At 42.8% G+C, this 22,164-nt stretch overlaps 1 protein-coding gene across 1 annotated transcript in view; it reads left to right on the plus strand.

Moving 5' to 3' along the window:
* The first annotated feature begins 700 nt into the window (after nucleotides 1-700).
* Nucleotides 701-22,164, plus strand: part of nav1b (neuron navigator 1b) — a 43,714-nt gene continuing 22,250 nt past the window's right edge. The window contains exons 1-6 of the mRNA XM_086039502.1: nucleotides 701-1,626; nucleotides 6,410-6,512; nucleotides 7,371-7,712; nucleotides 18,817-18,967; nucleotides 19,867-20,167; nucleotides 21,002-21,767. Coding sequence (XP_085895628.1) covers nucleotides 918-1,626; nucleotides 6,410-6,512; nucleotides 7,371-7,712; nucleotides 18,817-18,967; nucleotides 19,867-20,167; nucleotides 21,002-21,767 — 2,372 coding nt within the window. The 5' untranslated portion in view covers nucleotides 701-917. The remainder of the gene's footprint in view (nucleotides 1,627-6,409; nucleotides 6,513-7,370; nucleotides 7,713-18,816; nucleotides 18,968-19,866; nucleotides 20,168-21,001; nucleotides 21,768-22,164) is intronic.

Genomic DNA, 22,164 nt, shown 5'->3' on the forward strand with positions numbered 1-22,164 from the left:
TGTCAGGGCGCTTCCTGATTGGCTATTGTTACGTTTCAGATCACAATCACAGCCTATGACTCGGCTGAGCTCTGTGTTGACCGCACACATAAAGATTTGTGATTGTAAGTATTGAACAGGTTTAACATTTACGATTATTGGCCTCCAGCTCGTCAATTGTTCTGTACCTTTTTTGTGTTGGAATATAATTCTGTCTCGGTTGTATGCTTTTTATTGCGGAAAAAAATACATTCTGTGGACCAAACAATCTACAATTGGTACATTCTTAGAATACCGTTGACGCAAATTCCTCTAATTAACTTATCAGTATCAACAGGCTAGAGGGTCGCCTCACAAATGATGAGTGCGGCAAAGAAACAAGAGAGGTGATGGGGGTGGTGGGGGCGCTGGGAAGAACAAAGGCTTCAGACGAAGCAGAAGAAAAATGCTCCGTTACATCAGAGTGGTGCTATTTTTTATTTTTTTTGTCTTTCACAGTGAAAAAGGCGAGAATGTGCGAATGCAGGGAAAAGCGATGAAGAGAAGAAGGGAGGGGAGTGGGAGGTAAGAGAGGGAGGAGGAAGAAGAAGAGGAGGAGGGGAGCGTCGCTGCGTCTGCCGCCGCTGTCATTCTGCTGCTCCCGCGGCAGGAGGGGTGCGTTTAGAGGGAGGCGTGTGGTGGACGGGTGAAAAAAGAGAAGGGGGGGAAGAAAATCAGGACGTCAGGGAAGGGAACGCCTGGGCAGCACTGCAACAGCTGCAGCGGGAGGAAAGAGAGAGGGAGCGAAGGAAGGAAGGAGGAGGAGGTTGCAGGATTGCTGCAAGAGGAAGCCTTTTTTCATGCAGGATTTCTTTGTGCCAGCAAGAAGGTTACGGCGTGGAACCTCATTTTTCTCCCTTCCCCGCTGATGCTCATCTCTTTGCTCCCATGCAGGAAGCATGCTTGGGAGTAGTGTGAAAGGCAGGGAAGGAGATTTCAAGATGGATAGCTCCAAAGCATACAGCCAAGCAGATGGCAAAGGACTTGGCTTCGGGGCCAAGAGGCCCAAATCTGGGGTGCCTCAGAGTACCCAGCGGGGTGAACTCAAGGTTTACCGGGCGGGTAGCTCCGAGGGTAGGCTGCCAGTGGCGTCCAGTCTCCGCAAGCAGAGGTCCATGACCAACCTGGCCGTGCTCACCGACGCCGAGAAGAAGTTGCACCTTTACGAACCCAAGTGGTGCGATGACATGGCCAAGTCCGGGGTGGGTGGGTCGAGGAAGACGGGCAAGCCGATTGGCAAGGCGCCGGGTGACGGCGCCCCACTTTCTCGCAACCTCTCCAAGTCGGAGCACTCTCTCTTTCAAAGCAAACCCAAGCCCTTTGCTCCGCTGGCAGCTCCGGCAGCTCCCGGCAAGCAAAGCAGGATCCCTCGCGCCCCGTACGCAGAGGTGAAGCCACTCAGCAAGGCCCCCGAGGATGGAAGGTCTGATGACGAGATCCTCTCCAGCAAGGCCAAGGTAGCACCCAAGAAACCGGGAGCCGGAGAGGATTCTGGCTCCAAGGGTCAGGGGGAAGAAGGGGGGGACAAACCCTTCCTGAAGGTGGACCCCGAGCTTGTGGTGACAGTGCTGGGCGACCTGGAGCAGCTGCTCTTCAGCCAGATGTTAGGTGAGTGAAGCGCGGCCAATTTCAAGGAAAGATTATTGTGCTCCGGTAGTGCAGTGGTTTACATAGCTGGCTTTTGTGGAGCTTCGATCGATCTGATCATAGTAACTCTGCGATTGGCTGGTGACAGGCTAAGTGCTAGAAAATCGATGGCGGGTATTTTGGTCTTTGGTAGTGTCGTGGTTCACATAGTTGATTTTTGTACAACTCTGAGTGATCTGATCACTGTAGTTGTGCGATTTATCAGGGATTGTCCAAGTTATAAATGCCCAGTTAGCTGTAATAGACTCCACCTCACACATTGAACTTGAGCGATAGAAAATGGATGGATGGCGCTTTGACCATTTGTCAAGTACTTGTAGTGGTTCACAGAGTTGATTTGTTCAATATGATTTCTGTAGTTGACCAACTATTTGTCCAGGATGCAGTTGCCCACAGTCAACTTGGGTAGACTCCAACTCACCCACTACCCCGAACAGAAAAGGTGATGGATGGAGGGTGCTTTGGCCACTGGTATTTCATTGGTTCACATAGCTGAATTTTGTGAAGCTGGGCTCAATCTGATTACTGTGGTTCTGCAATTGACTAGTGGCAGGTTGTAGCCGCCCTAACCCAGCTGGGATAGACTGCAGCTTTACAATCAACCTTGCCAACCATTTCATAATGTAGTCCGCCTTTCACCCTAAGTCAACTGGGATAGGCTCCAGCTTGAGTGGTATAAAAAATAAATGTAGTGTTTCACAAAGCTGCCATGGCTTGGGATGATTCCCCCCTCACAATCAACTCCGCCGAACAGTCGAGACCCTGGGTCAGCTGTTATAGGCTCACAAATTTGAAAATGGATGGATGGGAGGATGAAAATGCTTCATACCACCGCCCCACTTGTGCGAGCCTTTACAAATCCTCAATGGGCAGCACCCCCCCCCCCCCCCCCCCCCTTCAAGCAGGCACCAGTCGGCACCTGCTCGAACACCACAGCCTCAACAAATTACGTTCACATCTCAAAATAGTTACACATTTCCTCATATATAGTATTGTTACCCAACTAGACGATTGCATGGGTCGCGATTGCGGTCATGTGCTGCGCTGCATTGTTCTCCCTCTCCCTCAGCGAGCGACTGTAATTGTGTGAAACGTGCTTGTTTCCGATCAACATAATTGCAAGGGGAAACAAAAAAAGCACCCGCGGGCTCAGCGGTGATGATGATTACCAGCGGCCTGATCTCTCCTGTCATAACCTCCTGTTTGCTGCTCCCCAAACCAGAAAAAAAATGCATAGACCGGTGTGCCATATTGAATACATTTCCAAGGCGCAGACGCACATTTAGCCTCCTCCTGGCTCCATTCATGTGTTAGGGCGCTGACAGATGGTTTACACCCTGTGTGCTAATGGCGGAGAGATGATGGTGTCTTCTCTTTGTGCGGATAGAGGTCACTTTTATCAATAGAACACGCGATTGATCATGGTTTCTGACTATCTTGTATTTTTTTGAAGGCCTCTAATGCACAGTTTTGATTGACACTATCAAAGAGGTAATAATTTAACAATGTGCTTGCGGTTGTAGTAACCACACTATATCATACTGAGAGCTTTTTCTAATATTCCAGTGACCTTATTTAGCAACATTAATGGGGCAAGCTACTGCAAGTCAGTATGATGCAGTGCAGCTCCACACCACTGCAAACTACAATAATAATGTTATGTTTGTGACATCAAAAATGTCCTGTTGGATATCAGGTCTCAAGGACGGAATACTTGGTCAGTGTGGTACTGTAAATGAGATCATTAGCTGTGGTATTGATGAGCGCGTGTTGCCGGTTACATCGTAATGAATACATTTTTGCTGATTAAACACATTACACATGCTTCGTTAGCCGACGTGTAGTTCTATCGGGCATATTAGTTGCTTATAAAGAAGCACACATCACAGGTATAGTGCTTTGCAAAAGTATTCACCCATGTTGTTAAATTACAACCACTCATTTAAATGATTGTTTAAATCTGATTTATAGTTTTTGTGGACCTGCACAAAATAGTCTATATATATAAATATATAAATTACAATAATAAATACAATAAATAAAAAAAACATTGTCATGTACAGACTGTATGTATTTGCCAACTTTGTTATGAATTACCTAACAAGCTGTGATGCAACCGACTACTTTCAAAAGTCACATATTAGTGAAATGAAGTCCTCTTGTGGTAGTGTTACATGAGCTTCCACAAGACTATATCCACACCTTTTCTGAAAAGTCCCAGAGTGTGCAACACCAAGCAAAAGGCACCACTAACCGAACACAGCCATGAAGACCAAGGAACTCACTCCAAAGTCGGGGGCAAAATGGTTGAAAAGTACAGAACAGGGTTGCATTGGAAAAAAAAAAAAAGGCAAATCTTTGATGATCCCCAGAATCGCCATCAAGTCCATCATAATCAAATTAATACGACACCACAACAAACCAGCCAAGAGACGGTTGCCCACCAAACTTGCAGATCAAGAGCGTTGAACATTAATCAGAGAGGCAGCAGAGAGATTAAAAACAAAGAAGCAAACAAAGTTCCCCAGCAGAGGCTGGAATATCCGTCCGTGCGGACCACAATAAGCTGTGCACTCCATACAGGCTCATTTTATGGAAGTGTGGCCAGAAGAAAGCCTTTTTTTTTTTTTTTACTTTCAGCTAAAAACAAGAAGATGTGTTTTGAATTTGCAAACACGGCATGTGGGAGATTCGCTGAATGTGTGGAGGAAAGTGCTCTGGTCAGATGAAACTAAAATTGATCATTTCGGCCAGTTGTAGACTTGTCTGGTGCATCACCCAATACTTTTGCAAAGCATTGTATTTGTGGAGTTGTATTTCCAGGATCCAGTTATATTTTTTTAATTATAGTAATAGGTAGTGTCTGGTTATTGCAGGATGAATGCTTACTTTTTCTCCACAATAATTCGTTTGCACTACATAGTAAATGTTTGAAGTGTTTTTTTTGTTGTTGTTGTTAGTTGCTTCACTCGTTTCATAAGTTTGTGTGACATGATCAATGAACAAGTCAGCTTTTTAAAAGGATTAATTAAAAGTGACAGCGACACAGATTCCAGGTCATTACGACGACAGACTCACATCCACATAAAATGGAGACAGTTATATTGGTACTGACATAAAAACTAGATACGGAGGGCAGCATGGTGGGGGTTTGTGTTGACCTAACATTTCATCGTAATGATATGTGATCGGTCATGCAAGAGTTCCGCAAATGTCGCAATACCCCCCCCGACTTATGCTGAGAGAAAGGGAGATCGGATATGAAGTCAGTGGTGCTGCCTGCAAGCCTGAAAAGGTTCACAGATTTGACTTTTTGACATTTTAAGGAAACTGCTTTCCGAACAGAAGTATTTTATTATTTTTTTAGCGGGGTATAACCGGGCCAAAGCAAAGCAATAACATAAGATAAGATAAGATAAGAATGCCTTTATTGATCCCACAGTGGGGAAATTTTCATTTTTAACCCAGCCTCTGGGGCTACTTCATTTCATCCATTCTGTGTCAGTATGCAGAACAACAACCCAGAAAAAAAGACAGAAAACAGCCAGGTATTGCTACACTAGGTAGATGCAAGATTACTAGCAGGCGGCCAAGCAAAACCAGGTTGTCATCCGAATGTAGCACATCTACCAAACAGAAAAGTAATCACAGGACTGGTTCGACTTACTTGAGTGGCTTCAATGAACAGCATTCTTGACTCCACCCGCCCTTGTCAGCCTTTCTGTATGCTCTATACATCTACAGTGTATGGCAGGAGAAAAGACATCTCTTCTGTCTTTTTTCATACCATAAATCAATGCACCCGTCAAGTGCTTCCTAGTGATCCAATAGAAGAGTTCTCTCTCTGATCTAACTCTTTGCTTCTGGCAAATTGGATGCAAGTTGTTACAATGTGCTTGCTTCAAATCGGGCAAGATTCTTTTTTTATGTGTTTCACTTCCGTTGCATCATTCATTTATAGGACATTCCTGCCTGTCATTTGCTTGAGAAGGAACACATTTTCCTTGAGCTGTATGTAGCTATTATTGCGACGCGCAATAATCAGTAAATGTACTCATGTCCAGTATTATAAGCCAGTGTACTAAAAGGTTATACAGTATCTATCCCTTTTAACAAAGGACAGCAGTCATTATGCCCGGTGATGGAAGACTGCCGTTTATTGATCAGCAGCGATGTAACGATTAATCAAAAATCGAGTTGATTAAATTAATCTAGAAAATTATGAATTGAAACGTTTTTTCATTCCAAAGGCACAGCACATTTTGAATGTGTAGATCAAATTATGCTTTTGCGCCAAACATCATTGCGTATTGCGTTTGTGGATGGCTGCAGAACCACGCTAGTGCACACAGACAAGCATGGTAGCAATTTTTAAAAAATGCAATCGAGTCATTAATCGGGAACTGAAAATCGAAAATCAAATCGGGGCTTGAGTGAGTCGTTACATCCCTAATGATCAGTAAATGTCACTCCTGTACAGTACTAGATGCGAGTGTACTTAAAGACAATATTTATTACATTTGTCGAGGGCAGCGACAGTCACTACAGGATGGTAATTACGTATTGTGTTCTCCTTCATACAGTTATGCCTTCCCCGTGATGAACACCAGTAAATTATATTTTGGGAAACTCTATTTACAGTATAAAAGCCGATTGGAAAATCCCTGGCTGAGTAATTGTATGAATTCAGAAGAAGGTGAAAACTTGATGGGCATCGTGTTTGCCTTTTGAAATCGATCCACAGATCCCGAGTCGCAGAGGAAGCGCACGGTACAAAATGTCCTCGACCTCCGTCAGAATTTGGAGGACACCATGTCCAGTCTGCGGGGCTCTCAGATCAGCCACAGGTGAGCACAACAACAACAACAAAATGAACGTCACACAACTATAAGTAGAGGTTTACCATATTAAAAGCAATGAAAGAACCACAGGTCAAATGGCAATGACAACATAATACTCTACCTTCTGGTCACAAGGGATAATGTCAGGCATGATAGTGATTCAGACCATTGTAGTCCAGTGGACTCTGGCTGCTTCTTGAAAGTCATCTTATGGGCAGAGACACTCGGTGTGGGGACAGTTATTATCTAAATTAGGATTAGTGCCACTGTTTAAAAAAAAGGCATAGGTAAACACTTGGTTGTTGAAATACCATTCAGACCCAACTATATGTATACAAGCAATAAAAAAGTACAATTCCCATAAAACAGTATGTCCCCTTTAAAGCCTTCAACATGTAGGTACTACTGTTATGATGTAAAATTGATGTCTTCCTCTCTCCAAACTGGAGCAGGTCAATTCAGTTCCTCTGCTGATAAATTATCCAACAAGGACAGATAAAAATACTCCCATGGTCGCTGTCATTGTAGTATTTATTGAGGTGACTCTGCACCTATAGTTATGTAATGAATAGCGCACACACACAAAAGATGTTCCCATTCTTGCCGAGAGCACTTTTCAACCCCTGACCCATTTACAGGAGGAAAACTTTACACAATGCAGGTTTTCTGAGCAAGAGGTACACACACGGTTAGAGCGGGACATCCGAATTCATTCATTGATCCGTCTAACCATTATCCAAGCCCCTTATCCTCACGAGGGTCGCCATCACCCCAAAATCCGGAATCTAAACTATACCTCACAAATCAAAGATACAGAAATGGAGGTGTACCTAATGCAGTGTCCTCTGCCATGCGTGTCCACAGCTGTGTGGACAGCAGCAACGTGGGCTACGAAAGCGACGACACCAACGCCCGCAGTATGTCCAGCCTGTCCAACCGCTCCTCGCCGCTGTCCTGGCGCCACGGGCAAGCCAGCCCTCGCCTCCAGGCGGGCGACGCCCCGTCCTCTGCGGCGGGTGGTTACCAGGGCGCCAAGAACCTCTCCCAGTACGTCGCCCAGACCATGCCGGCCCGCTGCTCGGGCAGGCTGAGCGGGACTTCACGTATGGACCTTCTGGACGACGGAGACCTCAAGTCTGGTTACCTGAGCGACAGTGACCTTCTGAGGAAGAACCTCCCGGATGACGACGACAACCTCACTAATGGGTAAGTACCATGGATGTATGGGATGTCTTGTTTCCATGGCAACACATGTCCTTGTTTCCAGTGGTGACTGCAGATGCCTTTTTGGTGTCTACTGGTACATTTTGACTGCAGTAACTTTGCCGTGGAACTATGAACTACAGCAAACAGGGGCCAAGGCCTGCTGTGAAAAAGCAAGAAAATGCCAGTTATTAGTGCCCCTCTAAAATCTTTATACAGGTAAATAGTTTAAACTGCAAATTTGCCACAAACTGTGATCCAAAATCAATATATGATTTTAAACTCCTCCTGCAACATTTTCCTTATAAATAAATGGCATAATGACGTCAGACATAAGACATGCACATGGGTGATGTTGTTTTAATCACTTCATAAAACTCAAAATGTGTTTGTGATTTCGTCTTCTCCCCAACTCCCTTTTTTTCTTACCAACATACATCAGCATTCTGGTCTCATGTTGTTGGATTTTTCTATTGCCTGTGTTGTTCAATAGCTTTTACAGTATAAATCCATCACTGTTATATTTATGTCTATTTAGATTGTTATGCTTATGATTGTTTTATTTATGCTTTCATGTATCCTCAAAGCAATTTGCAATTGTAAACATGTATTCGAAAGTGCTGTAGATATTAAGTTATTATCGACCCTCATGGCGTTAAGCGGTTCAGGTAATGGATGGATGGATTATTATTTGATTTTGAAGACTTTCCATAAGTTCCCCTGGAAACCCAGAATGAATTTAGCTCTTTCTCGATCTATGAAAATCTTCATCCCTCAGTCGAGATGTATCATTTCAACAGTACTCCCTTGACACCAATTACTACATTCCTATTAGCCAGGGCTTTGGAACCATCCTTTGGCATGGTACGGGTGTGACAGAAAGAGCACAGTAAAATTCAGATGGCTGACTACATGAGTAGTGAAGCGCAAATAGGCGTGGGTTCTCTGTATTGGATAACCATTGTGAGTCTGGACTAAACTATTGGATGAATTTTGTCCTGGGATACTTTATCGGGGCTAATAGAACACTGCCTGGTTGGGTAGTCCAAAGTACTTTTGGCATTTCCATATTTTGATCGCGCTTGTCCTCATTTGGTCACATTTACACCAAAGGATAATTTAAAACTGAAACAAACATGCATCTGTCGGCAATATGAGACAACAGGAAGGCTGGAACTGAGATTCGATGCCCAAACCTCTCTATTGTGAGGCAGACGTGCTCATTTTGATTATTTCATATTGTAGTTCAGATCATAGCATCGGGTGAATCCTAATCACAATGCCTCGTTTTTGCATGCTACATTTGAATAATTCAACAACATTGACATACATGACAGTGCCTTCTTGCAATATTGGACATTTCTGCTCTGTTCAATATACAATGGCCAGCCGGCATCTTTCATCAGTATTCTTTATAATCAAAATACTCCATTGTCAAAGTGCTCACAACAAGATTTATTTTTTTCCACCGTGGAGGGGATCTGAAAAACCCACCAGGTGTTCCCTCGGTTATGCAACGAGACCAGAATAGATCTTTTGAGGTACACAAGTCATTTTTGATCATTTTGGATGTCAAGAACGGTTGACAGGAGAGGATTTAACAAGGATGCAGATCGACAGCAACCCTTTCAGAAGAAATGAGAAAGAAAACCAGGACGCTCCTCTGGTGTGGTTTAGCAGCTTTTTATCGTTGACGGGCATGCGGATGGGATTTGAGCTCAGCCTCTCGAGTGTTTGGAAGGGAGGACTTACTGGAAAGTACATTAAGGAAAGAGATGAAGACTGTTTTATATGGCTGGAAAAGTGGAAAATGGAACATGCTCAAGCACATCAATGTAGAATTTATATTATAAGAAATGTGATACCACTGAAGATGGCCTTGTTTTACTCATATTTTTGCTTGTCATATGATTTCATTATGGCGCCACGTGTAAAGGCCCTGACAGAAGATCCTCGAGAATGTCATAAAGATCAGATGATGCCTTGGACACAATACGGTCAAGTGGTACTAAATGGTAAATGGTATGCTTCCAGCGGTGCTTCTCTGAGTGCGCAAAAAAAGCAAGGCCCACAAAGGAATGCTCGGATGAGTTTGGTGTGGAAGAAGCCTATCAAACACCTGCGCTCACAAATGCTCAGAAGCACACACTTCATAGTCTTGTAAAAGGTCTTCCCAGAGGAGTGCAAGTAGTCTTGGCTTCTAGTGCTTGGACAACTTTTTGTTGTCAAATTGAATGTGATGAAAGTCAAGTGAAAGTTGATTAAATGATTGTCATTGAAATTTTTGCATCTGGCAAGTTTTTTTGCCACGGACCTGTTTCACATAAAGCCATATTTTGAAGGAGCGGCGTAGTAACAAAAACAAACGACTAAAAATACTATTCACCATTGAAGAGTAATTAATTCCCCCAAAAATTCTTTACAATATTATATTCTATGCACCTCCAGTAGTCTAAACAAGGCATTCTGAGTGATATTGTGTTTGTGGAATATGAGTTAAGTAGGACAATCCAGCATTTTTTGTTCATCTCAGGGGGCAGCCATTTTGTCAGGACGCGTTTTCTCACCTGTTTTCTAAAGCTGAGCCATGATTGGTCGTTACCAGAGACCTGAGCAACTGTGATGTCATTTTCAGTCGACAGAAGTGACAAAATGGCCGCCCCCTGAGATGGCTGAAAACGGGTGGATTTTGCTGCTCAACTCGTATTCCACAAATGCAATATTTAATCAGAATGCCTTATTTAGACTAGTGGAGGCGCATAGAACATGATTGTAAAGGCAATTTTTTGGTTGACCTCACTTTAAGTGCTTTTCATGTAGCACTTGCTCAGTGTGAAAGGGTCGCGCTGTAACACAAAATGATGATGGCGCCGCGGTTGCCAGGGCACCATTATTTGGAAGTGCTGATGGAGCAGCATACCGGGAAGTAAAAGCAGAGATTTTTCCGCTGGTTGGACCGCACCTCGACAAGGTGAATCTTTCAATGTTGCAAAAGAAAGCCCCGATTTTGCTCATTTTCATCAGACGTTCTTCTCTTCAACAAACCGGCTAGTCTCATTTTGTCTTCCGTAGCATGGCATGTTGAAAGACAAGACATCGTAGCCAGGCTCCAAAAAATTAAGGATATCAAAGTCAGTTTGAAGGTTCATCATGAAAAAAGAGGTTCGGGGGCTCATCCTTTGCTGCTCGCAACTTTGATACGATGATTGAAATTGTTGTCTGTCGTTATAGTGGCAGACCATCAGTGACAGTGAATAGTGTAAGATGTGCAGTCAAGGTGACACCCGGATGGAAACAGCTGCTCCCTGGTTATTATGCCCTGGGGGATGTTGTTCCATGCACATTTAGAATACGGAAGTGGCACGTCAGAGGCCAATGCCAAAATCGTTTACCCCCCCAAAAAAAATCACTGGGTTTTGCCCGCAATGTGACAAGAAAATACCAGTCCCAGCTGGTACAAAGCTACTCTTGTGCGGTAAATAGTAGGCTCCAAAGACACGCCAAGGTATGAAAATAGTGGCTGCTGTTTTTACTTTTCACCTCTCTAATTTGCAAACGCTTCTAGCCTGTAGCTACTCTGGTTTCTATTTATTTTCTGTATTGCAAATCCGCTTTCCTACTCACACTTAGAAAAGTCCATTCTACATTTGCATTCCTACTGTACATCCACACACAGTCACACTCAAAAACTCATTGAGAACCATCAGGCACCAGCCCATGAAAATAGATCAGGCTGCTCCAATGTATCCATGACAACAAGCTAGTCTTACACTGTCACTTGTGAATAGCTTTTAATAATCTCAATATAATGATCTCTATCGTCACCTTCGTGAGCACGGTAATAATGTCGAATGGCTTTAAATAATCTTTAAGTGGCACACATCTAATATTGACAGTACAGAGCTGTACAGGAATAGAACAAGCTCGATAATGTGTATAATGGATATTGATCAGCAGCACTGCACAGGCATGTGTACATAGCATAATCACTGCGACTGCTGCATCAGTCGCGTCATACATCTCTTACATTACATCTAATCCAGCTACAATAGCGAAGCAGTAGCAATTTATATACTATGCTGGACTACACCTTATTTATACTATTATCATACAATCACCATCCCGTATTGTCGTAGCATACTGCACCATGCCATATTATACAATGACTGTATCGTATCGACCATACAATATTGCATCATAGCATACGATGCCTTACACTTACCAAACCGTATTGCATCATACATACAGTACCAAACAGTAACATGTCATATCGCGCCATACCATACCATGACTGTATACCGCTTCCGTATTTTAGCCACACAATTACTATATTACACTGCATTGTAAAATACAATATGATGAAGACCATACTATCACATCATTCAATACTGTACAATTAGCAGTACCACACAAAACAAAAGATTAAAACACAATAAAACCTTTTCATGATATAAAGCAACAATTTTAATTCAAGGAGCAGCATACTGTTTAGAAAGTCGGCATCTGTGATGCTCCACAATTCAGTGTGTAATCAATTAGCATTGTCAATGCGCACCGTTCTATTTAAACACCAGTTTTGCCTGAGCCAGTGTTGTGTATAGCTTGTGGCTCAAACGGACCGTAAAAAAGACCATCATGAAGCCATACAACATGAATGTACAGCGCAATACTGAGGTAGGTGACACAGGACTAGTGGAGGTCTGGACAGTGTCTCATGTGTGTACTATACATTACATACACTGCAGCATAGTGTCAGTAATGCAGTGAACAGAAAGCAGACACACCAACATGGCTCTGGATGTGCTGCCATGGCAACCATCCTCCACTGACCCACTGATGGGGCTGCCTTGTGTGTCACTGTGATAACTGCTGAATTGCCGTGTGTGCGTGCGCGTGTGTGTAGTCTCAGGGTAAAGTAATACAGAGTGACATGCTTGATATCCAGCTTAAGGTACATGTAGTAATATGCTCTTTCTCTTTGCTGTAGTAAGACAATTTAGTACAATGACCAGGTGGGCATTAGAGTAACACTTTTATTCCAGTACTAGTGCCGCTTTTAGAGGACTAATACAACCTTAAGATGGATATTATTGATATTGAATGAGTGCCCAAATGGCTTGGACATCCTCATCCTCGATATCCAGTTTAAGGTCCATGTGGTAGTACACGCTTTGTCCTCACATGCAAGACAGAATAACTGTGTCTTAATAGCAATGCTCTTCCCACTATCAGTGCCACTTTTGGCGTACAAGTACAACCTTAAGATGGATATTATTGATATCAAATAAATGGTCGGTCTGGTTTCCCTCATAACGTTATAAAATTCTCCCTGTTAACATCTGGCACTTCGAGTAAAAATACTTACATGTCTTTCCATTGTGACTGCTGCTACTATTGGATGCCTGCATTTTTTCTTCTTTTGGTAGTGCCTGCTCTTGCTTCTTGCTTAAAAGCACTGCTTTAAGATGCTTCCCCAGCAATGTCATCTCTATGGCAACCGTGATAAGGTTTGGCTGGCGCTGAGTACATGCGCTCAACGCTTTGGCACGTATCGTATGACACCCCGAACGGCCTCGCTGCTGGAAACTAAATGCGTACCAACGAAAGACATTCTGGACTTAATGAAGGGTTTTGCTGCAGTCATCTCATCCCGGATTTATGGTCCCTGCAGTCTGCACTCAATTTCCCTTTTCCTGGCTCGGCTCGGACCTTTTTTTAGAGCCTCTTGACTATTGAAGCTTCACATGCTTTTGACCTCAATTGTGTCTCTGCTCTGTGTACACGTGAGTCCTTTAAAGGCTTCGGTGGTTTAAGATCACTCATGATTACCTTACCACCATTTAATGTGTGCTATTTCTTTGATTTTGTGTTTCCTCTCTAAAATTTGTCAACCTGGGTTTTGTACGAAAGACCAAAAGTGTTCAGCTTCAGATTTTCTATATGTGTTGTCATCCATTGTCAAAATGTTGGTACCTTTTCCAGTGGCACATTTATTTTTTCACTTCCACTTTACACCTTCGTCACTGACGTAAGGACAGTCCTAATGTATTTACGTATTAGTACACTGAACAAACATTTAAATGCAACACTTTTGTATTGCTCCCATTTTTACTGGGCTGAACTCAGCAATCTGAGACTCCCTATGTACACAAAAGGCCTACTTCTTTCGAATATTGCCCACAAATCTGTCTCAATCTGTGTTAGTGAGCATTTCTCCTTTGCCGAGAAAATCCATCCACCTCACAGGTGTATATCAACATGCTGATTAGACGGCATGAGTGTTACACAGGTGTGTCTCAGACTTATTCAACCCCCCCCCCCCCCCCCCCCCGAAATCCCCAAATCCCCCAAATAGGACATTTAGGGAGACAAGCGAAATACATTGAATAAAGTTTTGAAATTCTTGATCCTAGGGGTGTTTTGATGAAAGCATGTCACAGGAATGTTAAGTTAACTGAGAAAAAATGGCTCCCGTTCAGTGCTTAGGATGGTGAAATTTGACAGGCAATTTCCATGACGTCCTATGAGAGAATGTTTTCTTTTACCCTGCATTGGGGAATGGCTTGTGTTCAAATCTCAATTTGAAAAAAGATTGTAGGATCCCAGGTCAGTTTGGTCATGTCTAGTAAATACAGTTGAATCCAGATGTGATCCAAATGGTTTATCAAACATGGAAAATCCCCGTTAACGCTTTGAGACGTTCAGATCAGTCACTTGTGATTTGTTTTGCCCAATAGGATCTTATATGTAAAGTGTTGCAACATTACAGTTGTCACATTACATATCCACAAAGTCAGATTCAAAGACATCGGGGTGCAACGGGGCATTGCCTCAGCAGAGGGTCGGCAAATCAATGACTCAAGAAAAAGAAAAAAAACCCACCCACGTTGCTCTGTCAGCCATTTGAATAATGAAGCATCACTGCGGCGCTTTCAGGGAGAATAAATAAAAGTGAGACGATGTGCTAGCTCATGAGTTGAGTTCATCCTATAATGCTTTGACTCCTTTTGCCAAGTCTTCTCATGCTGACACTGCACCATTGACGCATTGGGGTTAACATTGACCGAAAAGGCCACATCCATCTGGGTGGGGTAAAAAATAGAACATAAAACATCATAATTCAAATGCGCATTAGCCATATTGTGGTTAGAATTGGGCGGGGTTGAGGGGAATTTTAGGTCTGAAGTTGACTGAGAATGTATTTTTCCATTCCAGCTTTTCTTTCTACCACTGTCATGCTAAAACTCTGACACTAAACATCAATGTATTTTATTGTTATTTTTCAAGAGCCCATTATTTACTTAGTGATGTACCTCATTACTTTCTGTATGAATTGCAGCCATAAGAGAGGCTCAGTTATAACACAATATGGCTCCTGTAGTTATACCTTAGATCAGAGATGAGCAATTTAAATCCTGAAGGGGGCCAGTGGGCCATACTTTTTCATTAGTGCTACTGGGGTTCCACATAGGACCACACACCTCCTAAATAGATGTATGGACAAAATGCTATTTTAAGTATGGACAAAATACATGCATACTTGCAAAATACGTGCTCATAATGTATTTCACTTTTGTTAACACATTTTCAAGGCATGTATACAAGAGCCACTATCCTAACCCAATAAGAAAGGGTTTGAAGCAAACAACAAAATTACCATAGATTGTAATTTTCAGTGCAAAGGGCTCTTTTGCATATCATTTTTAATTCAAGGATGGCAGAAAACTGCTGAGCAAAAAAACTTAAAGCGAAAGTCAATCCTAACATATTTTTTCCAAGAATGTATTTTATGCAGGCCCACTAGTCTAAACAAGGCATTCTGATTAAATATTGCATTTGTGGAATATGAGTTAAGCAGCAAAATCAACCCATTTTCAGCCATCTCAGGGTGCAGCCATTTTGTCACTTCTGTCGACTGAAAATGACATCACAGTTGCTCAGGTCAACGACCAATCACGGCTCAGCTTCAGAAAACAGGTGTTAAAAATATGTTTGGGTTGATTTCCCCTTTAAGTGCAAGAACTCATTCATGTTTTCACAAAAATAAATTCACTCACTCAATATTATTGAGGTACTCTGTTTGTCCTGGATATCATTCCAAAAAAAATAAAAATAAAAGGCCAACTCATTCTGTAGTATAGGACCGTATACAGCAAGACCCAGTATAAGCGCAACTAACATATGTCTACCATCTAGAGGTGATTGGTGATATCACAACTTAACACTACAGTCGACAGCTGCAATCGCACTCGCCGTTCATTATCCTCGGCTTATCATAGACTATTTGCTGACTTTGTTAAGAAATACTTTTTTCATATTTTGGATTTTTTCCGGGGGGTTGAAAAATTATTGAAGGGCCACTCAGAATAAGGCTATCCCTGCCATAGATAGACCATATTAATACTTACATTGAAAATCTGGACAAATATGTAAATCAAGGACCCCGACTGAGCCCCTTTTTCTAAAGCATTTTTCCGCAATTCCTCAACAAGGATTCTTTAGTCTTGGCACTTTAATGTGCCACCACAACATTATTCTGCTCAAAAGACAGTTTGACACCTAATGAATAATAAGCTGCAGTTCATGATTAAAAAAAAAAAAATACCAGTACCGGTACATTTCTTGGTTTTTCATTTTAATAAGATGATTGATGATGATGATGATGACGACATAGTCCTATGGAGGCAGACACAACAATCTTATCAAATGTAACAATGAGACACAGAGTAATGCCAGCATGGCTGGAAACTACAACCATTAATACCTCTGTGAAAATGTCAGTTAGAACTGAGCATTGTTCTATGTTTTTCTTTTCTTTTCTTTTCTTTTCTTTTCTTTTCTTTTCTTTTCTTTTCTTTTCTTTTCTTTTCTTTTCTTTCATTTACTGGATGTCATTAAACTATGAATGTAGTCCCAGATGAAGCATTCAGTAAGTGTATACTCACGCACACACTAGCTGCTCTTATGTGTATTGTCTTTACCTCCTGCAGTGGTCAGTTACTCTACAGCAGAAAGAGTGTTAATGAGAGGGGGAAGGAGGGAGGAAGGTTTTCCAAGGCTACAAACTAGTCATACCTCCCCGGAGCTGCTTCATGGCGTCATCTGGGGGATTTGTGGTGGCACGGGATGGCTTATTACCTTGGACGAGGTTTTCCTAGCCAGATCCTGAGAATAATGAAGTGGAATGGAAAACCTTTTCAGCTTTCAGGAGGCTAATTTGAAGGGAAAAATAAAATGGGGGTGCTACTGCTAATAAAGGTGCGAGCTGTCAGATGACGAGGGAAACAGGAAAAAAAAAAGTGTTAAATCTGCGGGTGCCGGGCCGCAAGTAAGTGGGGGTCCACTGTATGTCTGAAATGTTTGTTCATGTTTGTGAAACTTTAGTCATTTAGATTTAGCAAAGCAAAGTTATGGCTAGCTGATAAAATGCTAGCATGACCATTTAAATCCAAAATAATTGCTCAAAGAGTCATTTTCATCAACTGCAATAATTTGTTGTTAGCCTAGATTCATCGATAACTAAGAGAACGGTAACACTCGCTTTCAAATCAAAACTGTTTGCTCAGAATTATCTTTGGAGTGCATTCATTTTTTTAATGCAAGGTTAGCTTCACAATGTCATAGTTAACACTGTGAACGTAAAGCAACACTGTCATATGTCCGTTTTTACTGATTATGGCAGCGCCATGTGGACAAAAGCGGTAGTGTTTTGACCAAAACCAACCACATTTCCCATGCGTGCCAGCGCGTAGTCGTGAAATCCTGAGCCGTCCTTATAGCGAAAGGAGGAAGTGAGTATGCTGTAAAGCATTTCAGGCCATTTGTATTTTTTTGTGTGCCAGGGTTGATCCCATCCTCCTCAAATTGGCTTTGTGCCAGTAAAAAACGATTCAGACCACCTCAGGGCATGAAGTCCCATGCAAATGATGTACTTGCAAGTCAATGTTTCATCAAGAGTTGTGAAAACAAATTATTAAGGTCGATTTCTTGCCCAGTGCTGCTTTAACAGTGAAAATGCTCACATTATTGCATCAGTCATTTATTATGAATTGTAGTAATTTATTAAAGTCTTTAATTGCAATTTCATAGCGAACGGAGAAAACACTAACATAAACCCAAAATATTTGCTTGTAGTATATTCAATTGGCTAATCTTTACTAAAGAAAGCTAATGTAACAGTGAAGATACACTTACACTCAAAAAGTATTTATTTGCAATCATTTTAAGAATTGCTTAAATGTAATCTTGTAATTCAAATTTATTATGTCATATCAACAATGAAGTATGATTAATGTGGCCCAAGTCGACACTGTCACTGTCACATATGAACCTTTTAAGTGGTAGAACTAGTTACAAAGCATCAAGGTTAATCATCTGAGTGTGTATGGGAAGTTCCTTGCTAATTTTAGGCTTCATAGCCACAAATGGCAATTCGTGGGCAACCAGAAACGAAGAAAACCGACTCAACCCTGAGAGGTTCTTAGTAGTTAACCTTTTTCCACTGTAGCACATTTCTGAGAGCAGGCCAGCAGAAACTTGACAACCAACTGTGTAATTATACTTAATCCTAACTGGGCTTGAACTCCATGTGTTTTATTGCTTTTAATATTTACCTCCAGGCGGACTTGTTTAACTCTGTGCAGTTCATTTGAGTCATGCATCCATGGCCCCACGCGGGGAGGTCTGTTTTCACTTCTTGGCCACTAGGACCAAATGGGCAGCATCTGTTTCAAGGCGATGCAGGAGGTTGTGTTGAGATGGGGACAGTTGGGAGGGAGGTTGTCACTTCGATTTCCCCTCACCCGGACCAGACCCTGAACTAACCCTGAAGCTGTCAGAGGTCTTCTTTATTTTTTTATTTTTTTTAATCCGGCGTGATTTAGTGGCACATCCCGGAAAGTTTCTCTTGAAGCAACAGTCAATAAAGATTCAAATGACTGTCATGGATCATGATCGTTTATCACACACTCATAAATAAGTCTAAATCACCTGTTTATTATAGTCTGACACTTTTTCCTCACGCTAATGTCAGGATTTATAGGCTCAACAGATCTGCCCATCATATGGTCGTCATTAGTTTTATGTATATTTTGGTTCTCCCTTTCAGATGGGATGAAAGCAGCTCCATCAGCAGCGGGCTCAGTGACGGTGACGGCGAGGTTTCAGACAATATAAGCTCCGAGGAATTGAACGCCAGCTCGTCCCTCAACTCGCTCCCGAACACGCCGTTGGGATCCAGACGCAACTCTTCTGTCATGGTTAGCTGAGAAAACTGTATTTAAAGAAGCGACATGTAACCATTTGACCTAGAGCTGGGCTTAATTGTTTTTAGCGATTAATAAAGTAACTAGCGTCTTAGATTCCTGCTGAGAAACAGACAAAAGTAGTGGTATCATTTTCACATTGTATGTCGTGAAAGGGGGAAGGTAATTGCAGTTTATCATGCTTCCAAATACATACTTCCATATAATGTATACCTTGAAAAAGCAGTTATTTATCCACGTTGGACTCTTTCGACCTGAGCTATGTGCTCCCATCTCGAGGTCGCCTTGCCTCACTTATACAACTAAACATGAGAAAAGACCATGAGAAAGCTGGAGTGGTTGTAGTGTTACTCTTCGATCCATGCAATTTGATGGCTAATAATGGCAAATAATTTTCACCCCATATACTGCTTGGCCAATGGCAAGTCCTGCTTTCATTAACAAAACTACCAGGAGTGGAGTTCACACTGTGGAAAAAAATGGAGGGTCCATCAATGTAATAAAGGCATTTTAACTTGTCGATGCAACAGTTCAAAAACACCACCAGATGTATGTGATGCATGGACGTGTCGCCAGACAAATTGGTTTAATTTCGCACCTATTAGATTGGCAGGCACCCCAGAGACCTAATTATGTGAATGCAAACATTTAAAAAGTAACATTTTCATAATATATGTTTAAATCTATAATAGTTGTGAGTAGAGGGGGGCTGGGGGTATCCATCCTTGCCGTTGTTTTTCCTTCCACTGCTCGGGGCAGTTGACTTATCTCTACGTCTTCCCCTCTGGAATGCAGCTTAGATGAAACAAAGATTACAACTAGCAGTGCAGTCGGTGGGAGATAACAGACAGCACGCGATTGTTATCCTCACTGCGCCTCTCGCCTCGCAACAGCTCCGGACCGACGCCGAGAAGCGCTCCCTGGTGGAGAGCGGACTCTCCTGGTACAGTGAGGACGGCAAGGCGAGCCGCAAGCTGGACGCGTGCGGGTACGACACGGGCAGTCTGAAGACAGAAGCGCCGAGCAAGTGGAGGAAGAAGCCGCCCAGTCTGAGCGACGAGCTGAGCGTCAAAGGGGAAGCCAGGAAGCCTCAAAGTCTGGGTGCACCGGGGAGCTTTAAGAAGAGTCGGAATCCTCCGGTGGGGGTCACCTCGCCCATCACCCACACGTCGCAGAGCATGCTGAGAGTGGCAGGTGAGATCCACCATCCACCACGTCATTCTTTTTATATAAAATAGATCTTATTTGTATAGTGGGCAAAACGGGACTCTTTATCGGGAATAGCATGATTGTTTGTCTATAGTATATGTCCTCTGCGATTGGATTGGTTAACGACCAGTCCGGGTTGTATGTAGTCTGCTACTCACCCATAAGTCATCTGTGATTTGTTCTAGCTCATATGACCTTAATAAGGACAAACGCTAGAGACTATGGATAAAGTAGCAGAGCTTGCTGGTAAATCGATACCCCCTGTATTTTAATCAGTGTCTGATAAAGAACTGACATAAAATCTTAAGGGTTAACAAATTCAACAGTAACTAATACCTATGAAACATTGAGTAGAAAGGCCAAATATTTTAATGACATTTTGTCTCAGACAATATGTTAGGACTCAGCTAAAACCGATTTACTACTCATACCTGTCCTCAGATTAATAAAATAAATACATCATAACAATGCATAAGAGACAAAAGTTTGCTTTGATTATGTGCCCATATTTGGTTTTACATTGACTTTAATAATAACGACTGATATTACCTTTTATGAATCAAAAGTCTGGCAGTGATTCACACGTGAGGCACATAAAAGTTCCTCCAAGTAAACACAGATGTTTCCTTGCTTATAGTTTAACTTGGCTGGAATGCAAATGTTTTATGTGTTGCAGGCTAGTCATTTCACTTTCATGTAATTCATCATTTTGATGCCCTTTTAACTTTCTGTCCTTCCTTTTATTGCTGGGAATGTATGCAAAGTGTGGACTGACAAATGTAGTCTTTTTTTGTGTGTGTTTTCTTTTTCTCTATGCAGCGCCCAAAAATGACAAGCCGCAGGATAAGTCCAAGATTTCCATCAAGACGGCAGGTCTCCAACGATCACGTTCGGACGCCGGCCGGGATCATCATATGGAGACTCGAAAGCCCCCGTCTGGTTTAGTCAAACCCACGACAGGAGCCTCCTTTGGTTACAAGAGGACGCCCGCAGCCACTGGTACCGCCACGGTGCTGACAGCAGGGGGTGCCACCATCTCCAGTGGCTCTGCTACTGTGGGGAAAATTCCCAAGTCCTCAGGCATGTCATTGAAGCCTGTGGGGTTAGGAGCGCCTTCTGGTCGCAAGAACAGCTTTGATGCCAGCGGCGAGCCTAGCTTTCTGGGGCCCAATGCCCGGAACAGCATCCAGTACCGCAGCCTGCCACGACCCGCCAAATCCAGCACGCTCAGCGTCATCGGTCGCCCCGCGTCCCGACCCGTCAGCGGCACTGTCGACTCGAATCTGCTGGCCCTGAAGCCCGTCAGCATGGCCTCAGCAAGCCCCAGAGTGAAAGAAGCCGCCGAAAGAAGTTTGAATAGCAAAATGTCAAATCGGACCATGTTCGTTCCGGTGAACCAGACCGACCGGGAGAAGGAGAAGGCCAGGGCCAAAGCTGTGTGCGCCGATATTGACATAGACTGTGCTTCCCTGAAAGGAGATCAGGTTCCGTCTGAGTCCTCGCGAGAATCCGTGGTGAAACTGCACGGCCTGAGACATACCAGCAGCAGCAAATATCCCGAATTGTCATCGCCCACCACACCAAGGTGCCGCCATCTCGCCCTAGAGGCATCTTCTTACTTGTATAGATGAGAGGATAGCAGTGTAGTTTAGTTGTTCACAGAATATAGATGTGATGTGCAAACTGTGGTAAGTCAACAGTTTACATGGATTCACGCCACAGAGGGTCCCCTCACATTCCCAAAACATTTATGAAGACTCTAAACTGTGTTGTGTTAGGGCTGGGCGATATGGCTCAAAGGTGTATCACGATAGTAATTCATATCAGTCGATATCGATATATACTGTATTTATTTTTTGTGCGTGCGTACACAAAGACTTTGTCTTGTTCTGCAGGTGGGCACCCAGCAGACGTGCACTTGGCTGCGCACAAAAGAATTCCCTCGTTCATGCTTGTAATTGTGGGTAAAATCTAACGGCATA

The sequence above is a fragment of the Filicampus tigris genome, chromosome 9 (assembly GCF_054856515.1).
Source record: "Filicampus tigris isolate MCC_2025a chromosome 9, RoL_Ftig_1.0, whole genome shotgun sequence".
Classification (NCBI taxonomy): Eukaryota; Metazoa; Chordata; class Actinopteri; order Syngnathiformes; family Syngnathidae; genus Filicampus; species Filicampus tigris.